Genomic DNA, 26,443 nt, shown 5'->3' with positions numbered 1-26,443 from the left:
CGTGGTGATGTCTGTTCCATCTTTTAGTTGTATTTTTGAAGTGGGTGTTCGAGGCAGCAAACTCCGGCGTTAACCTATGCCGCCATCTTGGTTCTCTCAATAAAATATATTTTTTAAAAAAATGGTTAAGACAGTAAATTTTATGTTACATTTATTTTACCACAATTAAAAATAAATTTAGAGATTTGATTTGGGGTGGTGAACACACAATATACAGTTGATGTGTTATAGAACTGTACACCTGAAACCTACATAACTTTATTAACCAATGCCATCCCAATAAATTCAATTTAAAAATTAGATACAGTACAGTACCTAAGCCAATTAAATAATTATTGGGGAGCTTTTGAGCATAAACAAATACGTAATCCATATTAGCAGTCTCTTAAGGTTAGCAATGAGTCTTCCACGTTTTATTCCTTTATGAACTTGGTGTTTATAACAAGTCTACCTAGTAGAGTGCACTCTAGACTCAGACTTTTCTGGATTGTATGAAAAAAACAAAAAGAATTTTAGAGAAAGTTGAGTTTTTTTTTTAAATCTCTTCATTAGTATGTTAAAAAATACACAATAAAATATAACTGGATATATTTATTTCATTGGGTCTAATGGTCTGTATTTAATGTAATAAAAAATATATATATTCCTGTCTGACTGGTGTGGCTCAGTGGCTGAGCGCAAACCTATGAACCAGGAGGTGGCGGTTCGATTCCCAATCAGGGCACATGCCTGGGTTGTGGCTCGATCCCCAGAGTGGGGTATGCAGTAGGCAGCTGATCAATGATTCTCTCTCATCATTGAAGTTTCTATCTTTCTCCCTTTTCCTTCCTCTTTAAAATCAATAAAAGTAAAAAAAAAAATTTTTTTTTAAACACACACAATAATCTCCTTGGGAAAGTGATTTAATTTCCCGCATTTGAAAATCACTGCGCAAGAAATCACCCCACAGCCCTGCACTGCCCAGCTCATAGCACGGGCTGACTCCTTCTCTCCTTTCTCACGCCACCCAGAAACAGGCGCAGGGCTCTACCAGGCAGGAAGTAAAGGGAACCTTAAATTCAGCTGACTCCTGCACTTGGCAAGTTATTTGCTGAGAACAACGCGAATAGCTACTTCCCTTTGAAGATGCTCCGGCAGCCCTGTTACTGTGCTAATGGGGATGGACACTGTATTTGAAACTCCCCGTGATATAAAAGGGCAATTTTCCCGGGTGGTGCGGGGAGGGAATGACAAACGCCAAGAGCACGGCCAGGGAGCGAACGCATCCTGCATCTTTTCCAGGCATCTCTGTCTTTGTCAAGGGCAATCACTGCCTAACTTCCTGGGGGAGGCCGTGGTCCTCCACTGCGACAGGGAACAGGTAGGAGGGGAATGAAGTGTGGTGACAGCCCTAACAGAATCTGCAAACGCTCCCTTCATCAGCACTGTGCCATGCTGCCGAAGAGCCATTTTTCCTGGCTGTACAAACAATCTTGCTCACCTGTCCCTTTTAGTCCTTGAGCCTCTCTGAAGCCTTCCTCACATTACAGGTGGCTTCTGTTTTTTTGCTAAGTCCCTGGTTTTTACATCCCATCTCCTCACTCATCCACCTGGAATACAGCCTATGGAAACCTTCAGGAGCCTCCTCTTCCATTAGGAGTAAGCCTGGTCCTTTACCCCCAAAGGCAGACCCCTCTGCACCCGAACAGAAAAACACAGGAGGAGGCTATTTTACACCATGTGACGCCCACACGGAAGGACTGACTTTCAGAAAAGCGTCATTACCAGGCGCCTTAATGATGAAGGTCAAGGAACATACATCATTGGCAACTGCCCCTGCAAGCAGCATACACTTAAATTCGAGGTGACCTATTAATTACTATGGGAGCCATGCTGACTGCGCGCTGAGAATCCTTTACTTACACATACAATTGTGAAGAGCTAACAAAGGTCCATTTGTTTTCAGGGCTTATCCAGGCCTAGAGACTTATAATGAAATGGGCTTCAGACCAAAAAAGACTCCAGTGTATGAATGGCACGCTTTGGATTTAAAACTGAGCAATCCACCATGACAGGGGTTTAAACAAACATGGTTCAGGTCGCCGATGCTAAGTACAGGAATGGTTTTTAAAAACCTATCTTTTCCAATAAAACTGTTTTTAAGGACTGATACATGGGATGGATTGTGCAAAAAAAAAAAAAAAAAAAAGTAGTGTTGTTTTTTTTTTCCAAATGACATCATGACACAGTGTGCCTTGAGCTCTCACTTCCTGCCTACAACTCCAGGCAGCCTGAGCCCCTAGCCAGCAGGACGTGAACTCAGGACAGCAGGGGTCTGTGAGGTCCAGGAATCATCTTTATGTAAATGTATAAGAAACTCCAATCCCACCACTGACTATACAGAACATAGCGAGAAATAGGTGGGTTTTTTTTTCAGCTTTTATCTGTGAAGTCATTAGAATGAGCTTCACAGAGTTCCGATTACTCATTTCCAAAGCGGAGTTTGCTTGTTTGTTGTCATTGCCTCCTACCCATGGATGCAGCCTAAGGGGAGATGTTTTCCTAGAGATTTGTGGCCCTGGGGCCCAGGACCGTCTGCAGGCAGCAGCTTTGGTGCCTGTGGCCAGGAGCAGCGATAACTCAGCCTGGCCCTCCTGCCCAGTCCCCTTCCCACCCTGTAATTTGATGTCTGAGCTGTTTTCAAACCATTCACAACACCCCGCTCCTGCCCTCTCAATCTCCACCTCTCTCCATTATCTTGTTAAGACTTTCTTTGAATTTCCAGAGTAAGAAAAGTAAAATACACAAAATTTTAGGCAAGAAAGACTGAAGCTTCCGGTTGGAGAGCTTATAGTTCATGTGACTCTTGTTAGTAAACTAAGCAGACACTTTTGAGGCTTTTAGTTCCTTTTAAACAATAGTATAAACCCTTCATGAACTCTCACTAACAATTTGTTTCACCAGGAAGAGTGTTTTGAGTATCTCTTTTCTTCAATGCTTATTTTTTTAGGAACAGAAAACAAAAATGCACTTGGGAAGTAGCTATACAAAAGAGGGGGTTAGTAAACATTTTAAAAACAAAGAATCTTCTAGTAAAGTCAAATGCAAACTTCTTTAAAAGTTCTTCTGGAGCCCTAACCGGTTTGGCTCAGTGGATAGAGCGTCAGCCTGTGGACTCAAGGGTCCCGGGTTTGATTCCGGTCAAGGGCATGTACCTTGGTTGCAGGCACATCCCCAGTAGGGAGTGTGCAGGAGGCAGCTGATGGATGTTTCTCTCTCATTGATGTTTCTAACTCTCTATCCCTCTCCCTTCCTCTCTGTAAAAAATCAATATATTTTTTTAAAAAAAATTATTCTGGATAGAAGTGAAAACTGAAAATCTAACACTTTGGTAGGGTGGGGGAAGAGGCAAGACGATAACTCAACACCCACTTATATTAAAAAGCAAATTTTAGGATTTCTAGAATTTGGATATACAAGCTATTTACCCAAAGCTGCCTAATGTAGTATATACTCTCCCAACGTTTGTGAACATCCCCTACTTACCCTTTAGATGTTCCCTACTTCTAAAAACAAATGTAAAAAAAAGCTGATAAGATTACAGATCTTTAAGCTATCAAGTTACTGAACATAAATGGCACTTTAAAACCACCTGATGTTGGGAGGGACCATCAATTTTTTAAACATTTTTTAAAAATATATTTTATTGATTTTTTTACAGAGAGGAAGGGAGAGGAATAGAAAGTTAGAAACATCGATGAGAGAGAAACATCAATCAGCTGCCTCCTGCACACCTCCTACTGGGGATGTACCCACAACCAAGGTACATGCCCTTGACCAGAATCGAACCTGGGACCTTTCAGTCCTCAGGCCGATGCTCTATCCACTGAGCCAAACTGGTCAGGGCAGGACCATCAATTTTTTAATAACCTCCCCCTCCACAGAAAATAAAATACAAAGAACCTGAATTGTCAGTTATTATTTCATTCTGCAGTAGGGAGAGCACCTGGTACAAGCACTGGCTGCGCTCAGTGTTCCACTGGGCTCCTGGCATCCAAGAGAATGTGCCTTCCCTGCCACCCAAGACCATTTTAAAATTGTTTTTGTTTTTTATTTTATTGATGCATAACAGACAAGGCAGTTTTGAGACTTTGCACGTGAATACCTGTTTTACTTTGACAGGGACAACCTTTTTGAAAAATAAATCAAGAAAATGGGAGATGGTTTGAGGGGGGAACAGCCTAGGGCTACAGAGGGGCTACAGAGGGGTGAGACGCTTGGGAAGATCAGACAGGGGACATGTGAGAATGGAACAGTGAGTCATCCACATGGAGGTGTTGCCAGGAACCTGATGGCAGAGAAAACCAAGAGCTCAGGGCAGTGAAAGAGGAGAAAGGAGAAGGAGATGCAAAGAGAATCTAGTAAGAACAGCAGCCCAGAAGGCACTGGTCAAAAAGTTCTAAGGGGCAATCGGTGAACATTGAGCAGCACAGGCCAGGGAAGCTGGGAAACGCCTCCTGGCACATTGGCGGGGGCTCCCTGGCCGAGTCTGTAAGGTGTCAGCCCAGTGGTGAGGGAATCGGGTCTCTCCCACAAGATGAAGGCATGTAGGGGAGCCCGATGACTGTCAGAAGTGATGGTCTTGCAATTCACAAAACCCAACCCTGAAACTTAGTGTCAAACAACACCCCGTTCTCACAGAAGACACAGGCAGGAAAACAAGAAGCCTCTCCGTGGAGTGACACGAAACACGGGAATGCTGGTTCTGGCAACGTGTGCACCCACTTACCGAAGACTCTGGCCACAAATCCCAGGGGGAACTGGGAGGCGAACACGGTGAGAAACCAGGGCGCGGCGTAGAGGCTGGGGCCGATCTCATGCTCCTCCAGGTGGTTGTAGAGGTCTCTGTGGTAGTCGTGGAGGAGCCGCGAGAGCTGGTACATCTGGATCTGCAGGGACACAGGGTCTGCGCTCACTGTCCCTACGCGGTACACAGTGACTTCCCCCACTCACAGGGCAGAGAAGACTTCCTAGCACCTGAAACATTCTATTTGGCTCAGGATGTCCTTTTTTTTAAAAAAAAAAGTATCTTTATTGTTGAAAGCAGTACAGATGTGCCCCCTCCCATTGACCCCTTCTACCCGCCACACCCCCAGGCCTTCACAGCACTACTGTCTGTGACCACGGGTCATGCACAGATGCATAATCCGTTCTTTGGATCACTGATCTCAGCTTCTCGTTTATCCAACCAGAGCTTCCTGGGTGCTCACTGCATGCGAGGCCCTGACGGGTGCAGGCCCAGAACACTAACCCTGGGTCTCCTACCACTTCCTTTCTTTTTACCGTCCCCTCGTGTCCTTGGCTGAGAGAATCTAAACTTCCGTCTGTGGAAACACTTCATAAATTCTCTTACAAATACAATTCCCAGCAAAACTTAAACCCAGGGAATCGGAAATAAGAGACTGAAGCGAACACAGGTGGTGCTTCTGTGGAAGGTTCTGCTGTGCCCGCTCGGTTAGTACGTTCCTTCTGGGTCCCCCCAACCCTGAAGCAGCGGGTTCCCTGTGTGGAGGGCGGCAGGTCTGGCAGGGAGCCCGTAGGAGCCCCGGGCTCAGCCCAGAGCCCAGCAGCCCCGCTGCCCCAACCCAGAGAAACGATAGCCAGACCGGGTCAGCTCCCCGCTGAGGTGCTGGGGGTTGGATGTGCACCGTCCAAACTGAACAGAACTGCTTCCAGGGACAGACAACACAGGCCTGTGAAGCACCAGCTGTGGCCTCTTGTTGTTGTTTTTATGTAAAGGGATCGAATCACCAAGGTCACAAGCCCCCAAAGAGAGCTGTGTGTTACCATAGTGAATGATATAAAACTTGAACATTCTGCTCTGAGACGGCAGGGATGTCTGATTAAAGCTACGGGGAAGAATGCAGGAGGGACCGGACAAGGTGCGTGGGAAGTGTGATGTGTGTCAAAAGCTTTGAGTGAGTGGAATGGCCTCCTTTTACGAGATTTCTGTCCGTGTGGCTCATAGTCAGGGGGAGGTGAATTGGACGTTTACCCACACAATTTGATGCTAACGTAACCTTTCTAAGAATACTTTCTGAGGCTTTGAAATCACAGCATCTTTCTGGTAAATGGTCACATAAACACAGGATCCAACATTCAGGAATATTCCCCAAGTAGGACCCGGTTTTCCCACTTCTGAAGGTGCAGAATCAGCACTTGGCACTTAAACACACTGCTGTTGGCTTTTCTCTTGATAGGACCTCCCTCCCATCACTCACGCATTCAATCAACACTGCCTGGGTGTCTACTTCCTCCCAGGCACTGTTGTTCTAAGAACTACGGATGCAGCTCCAAGATGGATCCAGAAAATAAACAGGTAATTTCAGGCAGCGAGAGTGTGATGCAAAAGAAATGAGACAAGATATCCTGATACAGTGGACACGCCTGGGGTGGACGTGGGGGGTCGTGGTGGTCAGGAGGAGCTTCTCCTAGGATGTGGTATTTGAGCCGACCCCTGGGTGACAAGGGATCCCTGGCACAGGGAGTAGCAAACACCGTGGGAAATAGGAGTTAGACCATCTGAAGGTGCTTTGATGAAGAACAAAAGGGAGGGCCCTAGACACAGAGGGGCTAGCTGTGTGACCTGGTCAAATTCTGTAACCCCCCCCCCCCCCCTGAGCCTTAGTTTTCCCACCTATAAATTGAGCCGATGAATGGTGTGTTCCTGAGGGTCAGTGAGGAGATCAGTGCCTACAAAACAGTCGGGGTCATGCCTCACAGAGAGTACTTTTTCAGCAAAGATCGCTATTATAACGCTAACTGATGGTGGAAAAGCTCCTTAGTAATAATACTGTCGTAACTAGGCATGGTGCCAGGTGGGTACTGGAAATATCGGGGCGAACACTGCAAAGTATATATAGAATTGTCTAATCACAATGCTGTACACTTGAAACTAACAAAAAATACTGAATGTAAGCTGTAACTAAAAAAATAAAAGGATTTCTTTTTTGTTTGTTTGTTTGTTTTTAAAGAAAAAGCTCTTTAACTAGATCTGGAAAGGAGTCATAAACGTTTTGGCCTTTTGTCTCCCTCAAAGACGTATGGAAGGCTCTACCTGTAAAATGATCATGTCCGGCCGGTACTGTTTCCTCAGCCCCCGGTCAAACATCAGGAACTTGAGCATGTGAAACGCCTCTTCCTCGCCCATGTGCAGCAGCAGGATGCCGGCCACGAAGCTGAGGCCTTGGCAGTATCCCACTTCCTGGTCCAGAAGCGAGTAGGCCTTCAGGATGTTGTAAAGGGACAGCTGCCCCGCGCCCAACTGGGCCGAGAAGTACGGGTGTGTTGGGAAGGTTCGACCTGTGAAAACAAGAGCCATCAGTCGTTGTTTTAAAAAAGAAAGCCTGTGAATCAGAAACCCGATGGCCTGCAGGTTACAGCCACCGCTCCTCAGAACCGGGTATCTACGTGAGCCCCGTATACAAGGTCACCTGGTTGTTCTAGGAAGAATGTTTGCAACCACCCCCTCAGCAAGCATTCATGGTGTTTTGTGGCGGGACAAATGAGAACTGCCACAGGTCCTACAGATACCTGGATTTCAATCTGAAACAGAAGAAAACAGCCTGCCCTCTAATCGGAGAGGAGCACCCATACCAGCACCATCTGAAGGCAGCCAGGCCCTGGCCGGCTGCAGACCATCCCCGTCGCTTTGCCAGGCTGCCCTAGACGCGTTCCCCCCTGTGCCGGCAGGGCTTCGGGCCACACGCATTATTTCTGTGCTTTTAAACCACAGGCAATACTTTGAAACGGACTGAGAAACAGGAGGTGTTTTCTTTTCACAAAAAAACACAAAACAGCCCTAACCGGTTTGGCTCAGTGGATAGAGCGTCGGCCTGCGGACTAAAGGGTCCAGGTTCAATTCCGGCCAAAGGCATGTACCGGGGTTGCGGGCATATCCCCAGTAGGGGGTTTGCAGGAGGCAGCTGATCGATGTTTCTCTCATCAATGTTTCTAGCTCTCTATCCCTCTCCCTTCCTCTCTGTAAAAAAATCAATAAAATACATTAAAAAAAACCCCCCCACACACACAAAAACAGTTACCTTCCTTCCAGAAAGAGGTTAAAAAAATAAGTTCTCAACATCCTTTTATTTACACAAAAAGCTGGTATTCAGCAATGGTTTAAAGACTTCTTTTGTCCAGGTGGCTTTTGTGGCTGATACTTGTCAAATCCACCTCACCCTCTCCTGGAATGTGACCGATGGGGAAACGTGTTTCCAGGGAGCAGAGGAAAAAATGCTCGGCCAGGGCCCAGCAGGGGCCCAGCAGGGACCCAGGTGGGGATCCTGGCCTCCTTGGATCAGCAGAGGCAGAAGGGGAATCTGGGCCACAGGTTGACTGTTCGGCTTCTTTACTGGGTCGGCGAAAGGAAGAGGACGCTCCGGTGTTCTTGCTCGGCCTCGTGAGAAAGCACTCACCCACCAGGCGGTTTATCTGCACTGGATTGAAGTGGCTGGAGCAGTCCCCTAACTACCTTCCTGATTTCTTGTCCTGTATTCATGGTTTGTCCGCTCTACCTCTTCCCCCAACAAATGTTCCCCAAACACACCGCACACATGTCCTCCCACTGGGAGAAGCATCAACGGCTCCCAGTGGAGCTCTGCACACTCACCTCCTCGCCTGCCCCCAGCTCCATCCTCTACTCCAGGGCCGGCCTAAGAAGTGCGAGGGGGGGCCCCGGGTCTCTGAACCCCTCCCTGCTGCGGCAGAATGGAGCATGCTCCAAGCATGGGATGCCTGCCCATGTTCCTAGTCTAGGGTGGCATGCCAGCGGCCCTGGATACCAGACACAGACATCGTGTGAAATTGTCAGTGGCCACTTGGCAAGTACAGGTGAAATTAATTTTACTAAGACATCCTGTTTAGCCCAACATAAACAAAATATTGTCATTTTCAACATGTAATCAATATACAAATGATGGAGACATTTTGCATTCTTTTTTTCATACTAAGCCTTTGAAACCCCCTGTATTCTGTACTGACGGCACATCTGAGTGCTCACCAGCCATATCCAAGTGCTCAGCAGACACACATGCTACCACGCTGACCACACAAGTATACTGCTTTCTGCAGCTTCTCAGAGGGACTGGAAGCTCCTCACTCCATTACCCTATCCCGACCCGGCACCCCCCACCCCCAGACTCCAAGCAGACCCAGGGGAGCAAGCGCCATGTGCACAGAGTAGGGAATGGGCTGGTCCTTACTCTGACCAGCCGGGTGTGGTCAGCTCTGAGGGAGCCTTACACCACCTCACTCTGGGAGGGAAAGCTGTGGGGTATGCACTAGACAGAACAATACGGTCTCCTGGAAGGGACATGACAGGAGACTAAGAAGACCTACATTCTAGCACTTTCTGCCACTCAGTAGCTTATAACTTGGGCAAAGGACTTGATCTCTCTGGGCCCCCTTCGTCACCCGAAAGTGGAGTAACAGGTGCCCACGCTCGCACAGGGCTGTATAAAGTTGAGATCCGACAGAGCGAGAGAACGTTCCCAAACGATAAAACACTGCCCAACTACAGTCTATTAGTCTTACTCTTCATAAGAAAAAAACCTTGCAAAAAAGTTGATTAGACTAACATCTAATTTTACAAAAGTAAACAAAGAAGCAGGAAAAGAAAGATCCATGAAAACTCAGAAGATGTCCAACCAACAAGCATTCTGTTCTTCTGGCCAGAATATGGATGTTGCTTTTGAAGAAACACTGAAATGGGATTTGTCTCGCTCTGCACTATCCACCTTTCCTGGGCCCTCCGTTAGCCGTGGTGCAGACTAAACAGGAAGCGTAGACTAAACAGCTGCCTTGGCGAATGCCTCCTCTTGGTGAGAGGTGGGGGGAGCAGCGGGCCGCGGGGAGGCACTTCTAGGTGAGGCCTCTGGCAGCGGCTCCCTGGAGCCACGGGACACAGTCTTTGCCAGTTCAAGTGCAGAGAGAAGACCGGCCCTGCAGGTCCCTGGATAGAGCCTGGAGAGATGTTGAGGTCACTGGGAACTGCACTGCAGGGAATGGAGCTTCTTTCCGCCTGGGAAGGTGTCTGGAGGACAGGGAGGAAAGTGGACAGAGGGGCAGGGCTCTCAGGGAGGTGGCTGCAGCTGGCCCGCGGGGTGGGAGCCGGGCAGCACGGAGCTGACGTGCACGCAGCCTGGCCCTGCCTGTGAATGAGAAAGGCCCACCCTCAGCTCCCACAGGCCTCTCGCTGGCTGGGGAAAGGCTGCAGCAGGCGTCAGGGCGGGGGAGGCCACCCTGGGTGTGGCCATGGCAGACAGCTCCCCAGGGAGAGGGCCCCAGGCCCCGTGCTGAGCTAGCATCTGCCTTCCTCTGCAGAAAGTGATTACATCTGAGTGGCCATGGAAGAAGGAGAGGAAAGCTAAGAGAAGAGGATGCTCGAATCAAGGAGGGGAAGCATGTGCCCCAGTCCTCCCCTGATCCTGGGAAGTTGGGGGGGAGGGCACACAGAAACTATGCTCCCTCCCTTTTAACCTCCTACTCTGAATTCATTTTTCACTTCATTTCACATGATAGGAACATGATGTCATGTTTCCTGTTACTCATCACATTAGCAAACAGAGCTATTGCCAATTCACAGCACTGCTCTGCTCGGGGTCAGTGGGCCAACCGGGCACCAGCGCCACTTTGTCCCCAAGGTGTAATCACGGCCTGTCAGCATCCCCTTCACCCAGCCATGCGTTTCCATGGGAACACGTGGGATCCTGGGCTCAGGGGGGCCCTGATTACACAGAGCCGCAGTGGGTTTAGGCTGCCAGTGAAACGGTGTGACCATGGTCACCATTGGGCCTGTCGGTGCCTCAGTTTCCTCATTTCTTATCTCAGGGCTGCTGTGGGGGTCACGTGAGATGGAGGTGCTAGTGCAGTGCCTCCTCTTCAGCATCTCAAAAGACACACGGAGCTCGTGGCAGGCTCTGTCCTCGGAGCTGGGGCAGGCGTCCCATGCAGAGAAAGGCAATGAAAAAGCTGCTGCTGCACCTGGCCGGTGTGGCTTAGTGGTTGAGCGTCAACCTGACCCAGGCACCAAGAGGTCATGGTTCGATTCCCGGTCAGGGCACATGCCCGGGTGCAGGCTAGATCCCAGTGGGGGGCATGCAGGAGGCAGCTGATCATGTTCCTCTCTCATGGCTGTTTCTATCTTCTCTCTCCCTCTCTCTCTCAAATCAATAAAAACATTTAAAAAGAAAAAAGCTGCAGCCGCTGCCATAGCACCGAGGGCGGTTGTGGGGAGCGCAGGGTGCTCAGCAGCTCAGGCTGTGTCCCTGGGAGCGCGGTGCTCCCCCCTCTCTCTGCACCTCAATTTCCTCAACTCTCAACAGGGATAGAGCAACAGCTACCTGACCGCGCTGTGAGGGTTACAGAAAGTGGTTGAAGTAAACGTCACACACACTTGGTGTAAGGTAGCTAAGTATTAGCTGTAAATGCTAACGACAACTGTAGCACCAGTTAATGTGGTAAGTGTCACGGGGGTTGGGGGGGCAGGTATGGGTGGGACAGATGGCTTAGCAGAGGCATCTCATCCAGCCAGAAGGTGGGCGAAGAGGCTACGCCAGGGCCAGTTTCTCAGAGATGACATCTGAGCTGACACCAGGAGCGACATTTAGGAAAATGACCCTGAGGGCTGCTGTGTGGCTGGATAGCTGGGAGCTGCCTGACCCAGCTCCCGGTTCCTGGGAACAGCCTCCTCCCACTGGCTGCTGCGGGACCCGGAGAGCCAGGCCTGAAGCACAGGCGGGCACTCCGGCGAGTCCCATGCGGGTTGGCAGCCAGAAGGAACATTCGAGAAGCAGGGCCACATGCTCTGACAGCGGCAGGGCTGGGTTCCCATGGGCCTCCCGGGAGCCCTGCCGCTGGGGGAGACAGAGGCCCCGAGAGAGGCGGCAGGCGGAGAGGACAAGCCAGGGGCTCTCCTGTGCCCCATAATTACATCCTCATCACACGCGCTCTTCCCTGTGGCAGCGGCGCGTGTCCAATCCCTGTTCCCATCGGAGTCGTTCCCAAGCTACTCCAGAGACGCGATGCCTACCCTTTTCCAAAATAAAGCTGCCCCAGGCGCACACCATCTGCTCTCTGCAGCCTTTCTAATAACCCTGCTGGGAAGCAGGAAAGGCTAGGGAACGTCTCCTGTAATTACACCAGGCCTCGGCCCTGACACTCCGTCTCCCCAGACGCCCCTTCGTTCGGCTATAAAGCCGCCTGTCAATACGTGAATGGCTGGCCTGAACCACAGTCACGCCTGGAGCCCTCGTGCCCGCCCCCCGCGCGCTGCGCAGGCTTAGCAGCTGCCCAGGGAGGGACAGAGGTTTCCACGTGTGCGTGGCCAGGGCACCCTGATTACTCCAGGGCTGTTTTAATTGAAAGGCTCGGTAGCAAGGCTGGCCTGCTAAACCTGAAGGCAGGTCACTAAACATCTCGGGCAGTCTCCCCGGGTTTCTCTGGTGGGTGCCACGTGCACCTCCACATCGCATCGATCTGCAGACTCACCAAGGTCGATGAGAATGGCGTGCTGCTGCGAGGTGAGCTGCTTTAAGAGCTCTTTGTACGGCGTGTCCTTGGGCTGCTGTTTCCGGGGAAGCTGGTGTTTCAGGTGGTACTGCTCGGCGAGGAACTTCCAGATCTCACCCCGGTGATGACGTGGCACACCTTCGGGGTTGGGGAGGGTAGAGAGTACAGAGAGGCTTTATGCACAGAATTCAACTTAATAATAAAAATGAGTTGTGTTTTAGTTCATCGATCTGAATTCTTGTTCCATGACAACTAGCAGCATAGGAAGCAACCAGAATGTTGTCCTATTTGCTTGCTTGCTTCCTTCTTTCTTTCCTTCCTTCCTTCCTTCCTCTACCCCACATCTTTCCCCTCGCATCCCGACCCCCTCCCACTTTCCTTTCACCTTTCATATATACACGCTTTGGGATTATGCAAGAATCTCCCAGGAATAAACGGTGGGTGGTAGGAGCCCCTATCTGGTGCTGATCCATCGTGCCCTGAGAAAGAAGGCCAAGCACGTAACAGAATGTCATCTCATAAAAGCGACGTGACCCAAGTGAGTTGACATGAAGGAAATCAGATTTCACAGAAACTTTCGCTTGTGCGATGGGGCTGCAGGAGGCAGCCGATCAATGATTCTCTCCGTCACTGATGTTTCTGTCGCTCTCTCCCTCTCCCTTCCTCTCTGAAATCCATAAAAACGTATTTAAAAAAAAAGAAAAAGAAAGAAATACAGAAATGCATCCTGAAAAACATGTTAAGTGATTTATAGTGGGGCTTTTCACAAAATAGCTTTTTTCCAACTGGGAAGTTTTCCCAGTTATGAGATGAACAATTTCCTCTTATTACTAAATCGTTCCCATTAAACTTATCAGACTTTTATTTTTTGAAGGAAAAAAAACACGGGCTGTGTGTCACTGGACAGTACCACACATTCTGGCATTTAAGAGAACACTTAGGTCTGTTCTTTAAAAACAAAGGGTCGTGCACAGTGGAGCCAATGTGTTTGCTAAGAACGACCTGGAGTAACCTTCCCACATTCGGTTGTGCCTCCTCTCCTAACCCAAGGGAGAACCATGGGGGAGTCCAGCCAGGACCTGCAGGCAGGGTTCTGGGAGGACAGGAGGCCACCTTCCACCCAAATGTGAACGCCTTTGCAACTTGAAAAGTAATACATGCTCACTACTTAAACCAAACACTTCTGGAAAACCAAAAGGCATAAAGAAGAAAATGAAAACTACCCGTCACTGGAGTGAATACATAAATCACCACCCAAAGCAGGACACTCTGGAAGCAAAGGGGAGGCAGGGTACGGATGATCTCGCTGGGACAAGCTGGGAAGCAGGGCTGTGCCCGGGAACCAGATGCACCGTCATCCTGCTCATTACTCAGACGGCTGCGAACACCTCGGGATGTTTTCCTACCGACACACGCACGACGGGGCGTGAGACCACGCTGGGCCTTTTTCTTTCATTTAGCGACTCCTTCTTTTGCATCAGTACAAATCCACCGTCATTTTCAGGGAGTAAGACATGGGTGTGGTCACATGGTTGGGGATTCTGGCTCGGTTCTAGTTTTTGGCCTTTAAACAATGCCACAATGAGCATTCTTTCCCACCGCAGAACCCTGCTGACTGATTAGCATCGAGGTTTCTATATATGGCATTGCTGGGTCAGAGGTGAGCAGTCCGCATCCGGCCCACACTGCCCACTGCTCAGGTAGCCAGCCGCTTTGCAATCCCACTCCTAGAAAAGTACACTCCAGTTCATAAAGTTCTACTTAACATCTTTTATTCATTAAATAAATGAGATCATTTAAATAAATCATCAAAGGAACCATTTAAACCCAAGCTAAACTTCGGAATATTTAAAATTCCCCAGAACTGTTCTTCCTTCTCCCAAGCTGACACCCTAATCCTGCGGCTCTGATCCCATTTTAACTTGGAAAGTTCATAAATCCCTTCATCTCCATCACTTAGGGGCTCTTACCCATACAGGGACTGTCTTTTCTTTTAAGGGCTTGGAGGTGACTTGGCCTCTACCTGGAAGGCCGAAGGTGTGGTTCTGACTTAACTTCATTCTTTTATTCTGAACTACAAGATGGACTGTGGCCATTTGTTTGGAGTAATTAAATCCTATGTGTAGAAACCAGCTGAATAATTGACAAAGCCCCTTTTACAGTTACAGATACAGTTCCTGCCACGGAAAGCAATATGGCAATGTCGGGAACACATGAGGGAATTCCAGGTTAGCCTTAGCTCACCTCAGTACACACACACTGTTCAACCACTTACCCCTAACTCTCTACACAGGGTCCAGATACTGACAGTATTTCTAGTAGCCCCCATCCCCGTAAAAATGCATGATGAAAACCAGTATATCCAGGCGTCAGGCTTCTAAGGAAGTCACACATCTGGAACAGCTGTCACAGGCCCCGGCGGTTTACCTTTTGCAGAAGCAAAGCCACCTGAAGACCATCATGTAGTCAACAGTGAAAAGGGAAAGAACGAACTCATTCTTTTCTCTGCTTCCTCCTTTTTCAAAACAGCGATCTAGGGCCATGTGGTGCAATGGCGAGCCTCCAGCAACCTCTATGTGAGAACTGGAAGAGAGCTCTGAGCTCCTCTGTCGGTCCATGCCTCCGTTCTAGCAGCCAGGAGGCCAGAGCCCAGAGATGAGGACACCTGCCAGAGCTCACACAGGGAGCCCTGGCCCATCTGCAACCTGCGTCCCCACCTGCCATAGTTCTGGTCTCAGAGAACAGCACAGAGGGGCGGCTCAACCACGGGCGGGGCCTACGCTGCCTAGAACGGGGGTGGGAGACCAGCTCCGGCCATTACTCAACTGCTCTAAGTCCAAGTCTCCTTATCCACAGAAAGGGAATGTCATAACTAGTCATAACTATGTGTTACTAAAATGGATGCTGTTGAAAGCCAGATAAAGGTTAGGTAATGCCTAACTGACTACTGAGCAAAACCACTTGCCCCCTTACTCCCTTAGAGATGAATGATGCCTGTGTATCTTCTCCCATTGATCAGCTAATGAAGTCAGAGGAAAACCGTAAGATTTATATGTATCTGAAACCCCTTTTCTAAACACCTGGTTATTCGTGACTAGACTGGCCAGATCCCAGGAGCCCTGGAAACAGATTAGACTCACAAAGCCCCGCCCTTGCCAAAAGACACTTATATGCATTTTAAAAGGAATGGCCGCTTCACTTGAACACTGATAATCACTGATAATCATTGAAGTTAAGCTCTAACATGGTGCTTCCCCAACTATCTGTAAGGGAGGACCAGCTTTTTCTTTTCAGATTCTCCGATCCACAGCACACTGATACTTTTATAAAACGGCACAGAATGAATTTGTAGAAAAATAAAATGAGGCGGGGGAGAAAGGCTAGAAAATAAAAGTCCACTATTTTTCATTAAGATCTGTCAAATTGCCGGAAAAGTTTCTAAAGACTTAGTCTAAGCTCTGTACTCATCTTGGACCAGTAACAGTTCAGACTGGTACACGGTCAGCAGACCACACTAAAAAAAATAAAAAAATAGCAGAACTGCCCGCTCTCCATGGCCTCTGGGCGGAGCAGACACTGCTGTGAGCCCCTGGTATCAGCTCACTTACTCCTCGCAGCAACCTCTGTTGGTACCACGTGGAAGTGGGGCTCAGAGAGGTTCAGTCATCTGCCTAAGATCACACTGTAAATTGGGAGGGCTGGGATCTGAACCTGGGATGACCTGTCTGAAGTCTGTGTCCAACGCTCTATGTTGTCTCCCGAGAGGAGGGAAGCCACACAGTTCTCAGCTTACTACCGACCTCAGGGTACATCTCAGAGCGTTACCCAGTTTGTAGGCAACTAAGTCCTTGGGTTTTCCTCTGTCTGCTCACTGTTTCCTGGGCATTTTAACTGATTAACTTAAGAGGAATCGCGAGTGGTAATGAAAGTCGCATCAATTAACTAAGATATCTGGAAACAGATTAATTAAAGAACAAGAACAAGGGGTGAGATTGGACGTAAACATTTCTTTTTTTAAATGTCATACTTCTCCCCAACCATCAGTGAGGGGTGAGGTTTGCTGGACTGATTCCCAGGCAGGCTCACCTTGCCCAACAGCCGAGTGCATTTTTTCCATGTCAAACTTAATTTTGGATCTTCCCGGCGCGCTAAGCATCTTTTCCCACACCGTCGTCACTTCTTTAAGGCAGGGCGTGATCTCTTCATAATCAAGCTTCAGGCGCTTGAGGCAAAGAGGTGTGAAGTGATTGGTCAAAGATCACAAGATGAGTGAGTGCCAGAGCTGTGATTGAAATCCAAGTGAACTAACCTCGAAGTCCATGTTCTCAACAACTTACTACTAACATAATTTTACTCTACATGCCAAAACTTTATTTTCCCAATGACTGACAACCCAAACACTTAAAGCTACAAGAGATCATTTCAGAGCACGTTAGTGAACACCGCGGCTACGTGTCTTTTATTGCCACCTGTGGCGGGCGAACAGAAAACGTTATCTAAGCTGAGAGAGGCTCTCCAAGGACCCTTCCTTCTCATGTCCAGCCAAACCTTCTAGAAGACTACAGGCTTCCACCGAGCATCCTGTTTCTGCTTCCTGGAACAGAACAGAATAGAGGCACACTCTTCAGACGCATCTCCTCACACGTGAGGGTAGCTAGTCTTTCCCACCAACCCTCTTCCGTTGAAAGCTTTACGAAGAAGAATTATACCTAAACCACCAAAGTGGGGCGGGGGAGAGGGGGGTGTCAATACAGGAAGGTTTTAAATGGACAGTTCTAAGAAAGATCGAAACTGACGGCCAAATTTCTACTAAAAGCACTAAATCCTATTTAGATACCGAGCCCACTCCACATCACATTGGGGATCCAGACTGTGTGTTTATCAGGAAAGCAGGTAGGATATAGGGCTAAGTATAAGCCAACACACAGACTTTGGCAGAGCTGGTGAACTCAGTTTCTTCATGATGACAAATACTACATGTCTTACGTACTTTATATTTAGTAACATTTAATCTGAACGTCCCTCTGAGGCTGAGTCACTTCCCCAAAGTCCCGGAGCAGGAGGCAGAGTGGCCCTGGGACCTGGCCTACGGGCTTACGAAGCTTGCAGCCAGTGATTACATATTTTCTCTGGGATTAGGCCTGGGTCAATTAGGGGCCTTAAATGTTTTCTAGAATCTGGGACAGCTATCTGAGCCTAGAGTATTCTTCAGTGAAAGATTTTCAGTACAAATGTGATCTCTTTAATAGATATGGGGCCACTCAGATCTTTTTGCTCCCGTGATCGGCACTTACCAGTTTTTGGTCAAGTGCATCTTTCTAGAGGTTTGTCTGTTTCATCTAAGTAGTCAAGTTTATTGGCATAAAGTTGCTCTTTGCTCTACAGACACTGGTAAGTCAGTGTACACACCTCACGAGTGTGTTCCCCGACCCCTTGCAGATATACACGCTCTCCACCCCAACCCTGTTTCATTCCGGAGGAGACACAGACTGAGCAGGGTCCTTCCTGTGCCCTGTGAGAAGTGCTGGTGGCAGGATTCGAAGCCCTCTGGCTTTAAACTGCTTTAGTTCTGAACACCAGGTCCTATTACTTTTAAAATGAGAATTACAGCCCGGCCTGCTTGGCTCAGTGGTTGAACATCGACCTATGAACCAGGAGGTCACAGTTTGATTCCCAGTCAGGGTACGTGCCCGGGTTGCGGGCTTGATCCCCAGTGTGGGCCGTGCAGGAGGCAGCCAATCAATGATTCTCTCTCACCATTGATGTTTCTCTCTCTTTCTCCCTCTCTCTTCCTCTCTGAAATCAATAAAAATATATTAAATAAAAATAAATAAATAAATAAAATGGGAATTACAGCTACTTCACTGAGTAGCTCATGAGATGAAATAGACCAAGCATGCACAAAATGCCTGCTCATTTGCACGTGTGCCACAAATTATATTATCAAAACTATAGACAGTGGAAGGCACAGAATGTTGCTTTACAAACTAAGTGCTGATGATATAAAATAAAATATTTTCTTTTCCCGAGTTAGAAATTAAGCAAATGCTAATGCAGTAAATCTGGCTAACGGGACCCTGGTGGCGGACCTTATTCCTCTGACGCACGGATTTGGTACCAATTACCGCCGCCCGGTACAAATACGACAAAAGAGGGCACTGCAGAGGCCCGCAGAGACCCCTGGTCCAGCCCCTCATTCACGGACACACAGTCACTGGAGCTCAGAGCGATTAAGGGCTTGATAAGGTTACTGACTGGCTGGTGGGTAGCAAGTGGCTCAGGCCTAGCGCTCTCCTATTTTTTTACTATTTTCAGCTAGTATCTCTATTCTTTTCCTTCTTACTTTGAAGAATTTGCAAGGTCCTGCTAAACAATTCCCTAGGTCTGTGGAGTTCAAATTTTTTTTTTTTAAATGTCAACCCCAGATTTTTTTGTGGCTGTGAGGAAACACAGAAGGTATCATTAGCACTGAACTAACCTCTGTGGCAAATCGGGTCAGGCCTAGCCTTGCTTAATGCAAGCAGCACAGGGTTCCCGGAGCCAACGCACATTTACTTCCCTGGCCGTGAACTCTGCCTGGGAGTGTCTGGCTGCACTGAAGAGCCCGGCAAGCAGCACAAGAGACAGGCTCTGAGGTCAACAGGTTGGGAGCATCTGGCCAGAAGATTCAGCTGGAAAGGCGTAATCCATTCATTCTGCTGTTGGCCAGGCAACACCCAGCTCTTGGCCCTGACACCACCGCTGCCTAAAATCAGTGGCCTCCAAAATCCCTGTCAACCGAGGCAGATGGTGCGGGCCTGTGACAAACGTCAAGGTGCCAAAGCAAGACTTTTAGATACGAGACCAAACTGTTTGAAGTAGTGAATAAGGGTCTACAGCCCCGTGTTGGTGAGTTTCTGGGGCTGGGGAAAACAGGACTGCACGAGAGTCATCGAAAACACTTGTTATCATTTAACATGGACGTGTGAGCTCACTTGGACTTTGGACTAACGTTCAGATCGGATTTATGTCTCCTGCGTAGGGTGGGCTGTGGCTGCCCATTCCCAGTTCTGCACCGTTAGCAACCGCTTCCACAGATAAAACACTTCCGACTGCCACCGCCTCCGGAAAGCTGAAAAGGGAAGGCTAGGGGGCTGGGAGCCTCAGTAATTAAATGACCCCGAGCTTGTGGAGATTTGGAAAAAACTGCACCCATTGTTTAATATTTTTACAACCAACATGTAACGTTTGTTTAACCAGGGGAAAACCTTTTAAAAATATCTTCAATTACAATTCAATTAAAATTCCAAATTCGATGGGTCACTATGAAGATGTAATACCATTTTAATCTCAAACAAGAAATGCCAAACTATGAGAGTCAGTCCGACAAGCAGTAACGTGCTGACCAAGAGCTAGGCTTGCACTGAAACACGCCCTGCTGCCTGGCAGTAGGCTGCCTGCGTCTTCATTTATAAGAGGGAGAATGGCCTTGCAGAGGGGCATGCGGGGGACTGCTGGGGATGCATTTTAGTCCCAACATCACGGAAAAAATAAGCTGTTTAATTGGGGGAATTACAATTCAGCTTCCCCCTGTCTACACTCTGCAGCGAGTGAGGCAGATTTCAATGATGCTGTTTGGTTCTTTCTCAGATGCAATGCTTCCAGAACAGTAATAATATTTGGACCATATATGCAAAAGCCAGGAACTAGGCTTAGCGGTAGGCAGGACCTCATACGTGTTTCTTTAGTTTCTTTTCCAAAGAGCTTGCCAGTTGGCCTGAACCCGTGATCAATTTTAAGAGCCACTCCCAGCTGCAATTTAACTTTCCTTTGTAAAAGCAATTGGGGGGTGTGAGGGGAGCAATAGAATGGCTGTCTCTCTAGCACACAGTACATTCCCTGATAAGTTCTTATCAAGTCTTGCTTCTGTATTTAATGACAAAACCCTGCTCCCTATCCCACCCCAACACAGCTTACTAAATATTTTTTAAGAAATGATGATTTCTCAGCAATATAGGTACTGTACATACTGGTGCAATGCTTTCTAAATTATATTTAGCAAGCTTACTGTGCTCTCACCGCAAAGGTAAACACATGTTGAACTTCACAGAACTAAAAAGAGAAATGAATCCCAGCAGTAAAAACGAAAGGCCACATGGGACTGAATGCTGCAGGTGAAATGAGGAAGCAGTGGAAAGGTGCTGGGCGGGGCCAGTGCACATATACAGCTGCCAGCAAGGTGTTCCAGGTGACCTCACGAAATGTCCCAGCTCACTCTGGTCAGGCAAGTCGCCATTTACACAGCTTCCCAGGAACTCTGCTTCTCTGGTACCCTGATCTCGTCAATGATAGTCACGATTCTTCCCATCATTCCCAGGCCAGCCAGCACCATTCCTGTTTCACAGGGGAGCCCTGATATTCCGTGGCTGTCATTTGCACAGTCAACCAGGATAGGCACTAAGCATTTATGATCTCTCTGATAAACACGACTGTCTTTCCCTTTCAACAAAAATCTCAACCAACATGCTCAGGAACATGGGTGCTGTCACTCAACTGATGACACACTCAGTGATGCCATCCCCATCACAGCTCCTTTAGATCGCTGCTTTTAGAATGAATCACCTTCATGGAGCTGGGGGAAGTCCTAGCACTGACAGCACCCTCACGGAATGGCCCATCTCACTCAGCTTCGATACTGGGTCTACGTCCACAAGCAGCCTCTTACAACGGTTGGGCCACTTTCATATCAAAAGGTCTTATTACTTCCTATTTCATTTCTTGTATTTGGTCAAAGATAACAGGATTATCTGGACTATGAACCGTATTAATCAAATCCAGTGTCTTAATGACTTTCAGCTTCTTACAAAGAGCAAGATCGTTATTAAAAGATGAAGATGGACAACCAGGGAGGAAGTTCAATGAAATGTAGAGCAGTCCCCCCTTATCCACAGGGGATGGTGCCAAGACCTCCAGGGGATGCCTGAAACCACAGAGAGTACTGGACACCACAGACACTATGTTTTTCCTGTACATATTCTCCTTCTCACTGAAAGGAAGCACTTTTGGGCTTCTCTTGGGCACATCCGAATTGCCAGGATCACCACGTGTGTGCTTTGGGGCCATCGTCAGGTAAAATAAGGGTGACATGAACACAAGCACTGCGACACCGTGATGGTGGCTCTAAAATCGCGACTGGATGGCTAACGGCAAGTAGTGTAGACAGCGAGGAAACTTTGGACAAAGGGATGATGGATGTCCGGGCAGGATGGGACAAAGCTCAAGGTTTCATCACACTACTCAGAACAGCACACAATTTAAAACGTATGAATTGTTTATTTCTGGAATTTTCCATTTAATATTTTCAGACCACAGGTAACTGAAAACCAGAGCTAAAGGGAGACCGCTGGACTCTAATTCCAAAACCTCCTTGGGAGTGATGGCAGGGCCGACTCCTGCCCGGGCTCCCTCTGAGGGTACGTCCAGAATCCCGGATCAAATTCCTCATTAGTTTATGGCCAGGCCGCTCTCTACACTCCAAGTCCCATGTTCTTTCCATTATACCATCCAGGGAACATAAACTCAGCTCTTAGCTACTTTGAAAATAATACTTATTGCTTCAAGTGACAGCATAGAAACAGGAAATGAACAAAACCTAAGCTTTCAAAGTTCACGGCTTATTTGGATCCTGACATGACCCTGGGCAGGTTGCTTGGCTTCTCTGGGCTTTAGTTTCCTTTCTTCTTCCGAGTAATACCCCGGGGCCGTCCTCCGGACCGAGTGAGCCTGGCTACATAAACACCCTGACATCACACAGGTAGAGCTCGGCTAATGTTGACGCTTCAGGTTACCTGCAGCTCACTACACGTGCACACAGAGTGAGGTTATGAAGTTAGTGATTATGTGGGGTTAGTTCACATATAACATCGAGGCACAGACTCTGGCTGAGGGCAACGCAGGGAGAGAGAGAAGAGAACAAAACAAAACCCACTCTTAAGGTTAAACTTACATTTGCAGGTTGTCTCTCAGAAGTTCTAGGCACTATGCTAAAAATGGCCATACAGGGATAACTAATACAGTTAGTGAGATCATTAGATCTCCAAAAAGTGGTGTTCATTTTACTGATTAACAGATATTTACGTCTCTGTAATCGTACAGTTGTATGTGAAGTGTTGCACGTGAGAGTGTCTTGCTTCCTTTGAAAGGCAGCATGCTTACGTCTGATGTGATGTCACTTTCAAGCCGGATAAGTTCTGATCACCAGGCCTGCCGAGTATAAAGAATGGCAAACCAACCTTGGAGCTTCTGGTTTTCCTTCTCCATCCTGAGGAGGAGGATCTGCTGTAGAATTGCCTTGCGCCACAGTTCGCGAAGCTCGCGCGATGTCCTTCTCTTCTCCTCCGGGACAGGGCCGAAGGGCCCATCCTCACAAACGGGCTCTAACGGAGACCGCGGCGGAAGCTCTCCCAGCTCAGAATAATCTGGAGGGAAAAGGACATTTCAGAACGGTCATTTTTCAATAACAATTTATATTCAAACATGTTGCCAAATCGGAAAATTCTCCTCACCACGTGGTATTACCCAAACTGATGGTTCATGTCTTAATATGCACTGTAATAAACTATGTTTGAACTACAGACATCTAACAACATGTAAATAGTAAGCAAAAGTTGTAGAAGCTGAGGAAATGTTCAAAGACACCTACTTATTTAAGGTGCAATACACCTCCTTCTGAGTTAATGAATACATTAGTAGTAGTAAGAGCAAACATTCACCTGGTGCTCACTATGTATGTATAATCATTTACTTAACACCCAACCACCCCAAGACATGGGTACTAGAACTATTTCGTCGTAAAGAAAACAACCTGATACACAGGGAATTTAAGTCACTTTCCCAATGTCACACAGGTAGGAAGTAGTAGAGCCAGAACTGGAACCCAATCTTGCTTTCATATGCATGCTCAACCACTCTGTTATAGGTATTTAGAAAGGTATTTGGAAAGAAGATTAAAACATACTTAATAGCAAATAATGACAGTGACCATTAACGAATCCTCTATCAAGTGCTGGGCACAGTACCAGGTGTGTAATGTACTCATTCAATCCTTCAATTCCAGAAGGCAGGCATTAGCATGAAGAGGAAACCAAGGCTCAGAGAAGTCAAGGGACTTGTCTGGGGCCATTCAGTGAATACACAGGGGCATTGGGGCCCCAACCTATGTCTGCCCAACTCGGAAGCCCATGTTTTCCGCTGGGTACCCACCGTGCCAATGTATACTATGGTGTCAATTTTTAAATTTCCACTTATTAGCTGAAATCTCTTTACAGTTCATGAATCTGTACCTTTCTCAACTGCAGAGTCTATGGTACCACTCACAAATACCAACAACACGCACGGAGAGCATCCCCTGCCAGCTATGCACCTAGCTCTGACCTGCAGCACACGGTCCTCTCCGAGTGGCCCCATCTGACACAACTCATCCTTGGGAACTTCTGTCTAAACTGAACCTAAACACCATCATGGTGTGAACACATGCCATGAAAGCCCTGAGCCTCACACCACCCGTAATGCAATGTGCAATCTCTCCAGTGCAAGCTTCGACGCAATTCCACATGAGCGACTCATTTCCAGAACAGTCGTCGGCATCTACCACTCATTACCTTTATCTGAATTTGTGTTTATTTTCCTGCTATGAAATCAAACACGACTACAAAATGTTTAATTTCCTACAATAACTTATCCAATAACTTATCCTCTTAAAATGACTGGATTAAAAATATTATGATGGGGGGGGGGTGCTCTATGTGGTACAGGACTGTCTCACCACTATGCTGTACACCTGACACTAATGCAAAATAACATTGAGTGTAAACTGTAACTGGAAAATGAAATTAAACAAAGAAAAATCAAATAAAAAATTATGAAAAGCATTAAGAAATCTTAATGATCTCTGTAGCATTTAAATGCTTCTCATCACATTTCTATATATGCTTATTTCATTTTGATCCTATTAAACAAGTGAGTAAATTAAAATTCTACTTGGTTTAGAGGTAAGAAATTATACACGGTTCATGTACAGTACAGGAGGATGCTCATGTTTTAATGGCCAACATAAACGCAGGAATCAGAATTGTCTGTATTTTATAACATGTGATAAGGCAGTACGGAACCCAGGTCAGGTTCTGGAGCCAGGCTGCCTGGGTTTTAATCAAGAATCTGCCTTTACTGACTCTGTGACCTTTAGCAAATTGCTTAACTTCTCTGTGCCTGTTTCCCAATCTGTCAAGTGGGAATAACAGCACCTCCCTCGTTGCGGTGCTAGAGGGACCAAGTTAATACACATATTATAAACCACCTAAAACAGGATCTGACACACAGTAAGAATGTAGTAAACCTATTAGCTGTTTAGCCAGACAACTGGAAGCTCTAAGAAAACTCCACAAAGCCACCTTGTCAGGGAGGATTTGTCCCGCACCAAGCACGGGGCCTGGGACCCAGCAGGTACTTTATAAATAACTGATGAATAAAGGAAGGGACAAGCAGGTGCTGGGTTTGGGCATGCTTGTCATTCTTCTTTGTATTTCCTGTATTTTCTGAATGCATGACAATAAACAATTTTTATCATCAGAAAATTAAAGAAAAATAATGCTAAACTGTTCTGGTTTAAGTCAAAGATTGAAAAATACAAAACCCCTGGAAGACAAATCAATCCACAAACACCAGGATGCACAGGCACACTAGTCATTGTGGAATATGATCAACTCTAATCCCCTTTTCAGAAGGAATCTGAGTCGTGTTCTTGTTTCATCCCACTCTGCAGCCTGAAGTTTTCCATTTGAACCCTTTTCTTTTTTCCTCCTTTTCCCATCTTGCTGCTGAAACTCTGCTGGACACTCAATTATGATCCCAGTTCTGCTTTACCTCATGTTGGAAGTATTTACACTCCCACTGGTTCACAAAGAGTCTCGTTTCCAAACAGTGTGACTCCCAGCTGATGACACCGGCACCGGGGCAGCGATTAGAGTAGCAGGTCAGAGCACTTTCACATGTGTGTGTGTGCGTGTGTGTGTGTGTATGACAGGCACAGGCAGCGATTAGAATAGCAGGTCAGAGCACTTTCACATGTGTGTGTGTGCGTGTGTGTGTGTGTATGACAGGCACAGGCAGCGATTAGAGTAGCAGGTCAGAGCACTTTCACATGTGTGTGTGTGCGTGTGTGTGTGTGTATGACAGGCACAGGCAGCGCTTAGAGTAGCAGGTCAGAGCACTTTCACGTGTCTGTGTGTGTGTGTGTGTGTGTATGACAGGTACAGGCAGCGATTAGAGTAGCAGGTCAGCACACTTTCACGTGTGTGTATGTGAGTCACACACATCCGACAGTCAACAAAATAGTAGGTGAAGTTAACCTGACAATTCTTTGCCATTCTTTTTGTTTTGTTTTTTTCAGTTAGACACTTTTTTCTTAATTTTATTTTCCAATTACAGTTAACATTCACTATTATTTTGTATTGGTTTCAGGTGTACGGCCTAGTGGTTAGACAATCACATACTATACCAAGTGCTCCCCTGATATTTCCAGTTCCCGCCTGGCACCATGCATAGTCATTACTATGTATTTCCTATGCTGTACTTTACATCCCCTGACTAGTTTGTAATGAGTAGCTTGTGCTTTTTAATCCCTTCACCTTTTTCACTCAGCCCTTCAACCCCCCGCTCCTCCCTCAACCGTCAGTCTGTTCTCTGTATCTATGAGTCTGTTTCAATTTTGTTTGTTTATTTTATTCACAAATAAGTGAAATCATATGGCATTCTATCCCATTCTTGAACCCTACTAATAAGACAAGGGCTCATCTCACCCAGTCTCCTTCCTCGACACTTATCTTCTCTGTCTACCGCAGCCTTTCTCCTGGATGTC

General features: G+C 47.3%; 1 protein-coding gene across 1 annotated transcript in view; it reads right to left on the bottom strand.

Annotated features, from left to right (window-relative positions):
- TBC1D1 (TBC1 domain family member 1) overlaps positions 1–26,443 on the bottom strand; it is a 205,435-nt gene that overhangs the window by 14,343 nt on the left and 164,649 nt on the right. The window contains exons 15-20 of the mRNA XM_006759336.2: positions 22,821–23,006; positions 20,861–20,922; positions 16,636–16,771; positions 12,529–12,687; positions 7,097–7,341; positions 4,769–4,928 (exon numbers count right to left, since the gene is read on the bottom strand). Coding sequence (XP_006759399.2) covers positions 4,769–4,928; positions 7,097–7,341; positions 12,529–12,687; positions 16,636–16,771; positions 20,861–20,922; positions 22,821–23,006 — 948 coding nt within the window. The remainder of the gene's footprint in view (positions 1–4,768; positions 4,929–7,096; positions 7,342–12,528; positions 12,688–16,635; positions 16,772–20,860; positions 20,923–22,820; positions 23,007–26,443) is intronic.

The sequence above is a fragment of the Myotis davidii genome, unplaced genomic scaffold, assembly GCF_000327345.1.
Source record: "Myotis davidii unplaced genomic scaffold, ASM32734v1 scaffold235, whole genome shotgun sequence".
In the NCBI taxonomy this organism is placed as follows: domain Eukaryota; kingdom Metazoa; phylum Chordata; class Mammalia; order Chiroptera; family Vespertilionidae; genus Myotis; species Myotis davidii.
The sequence above is the reverse complement of the archived record's forward strand: the minus strand, read 5'-3'. Positions and strand labels throughout refer to the sequence as shown.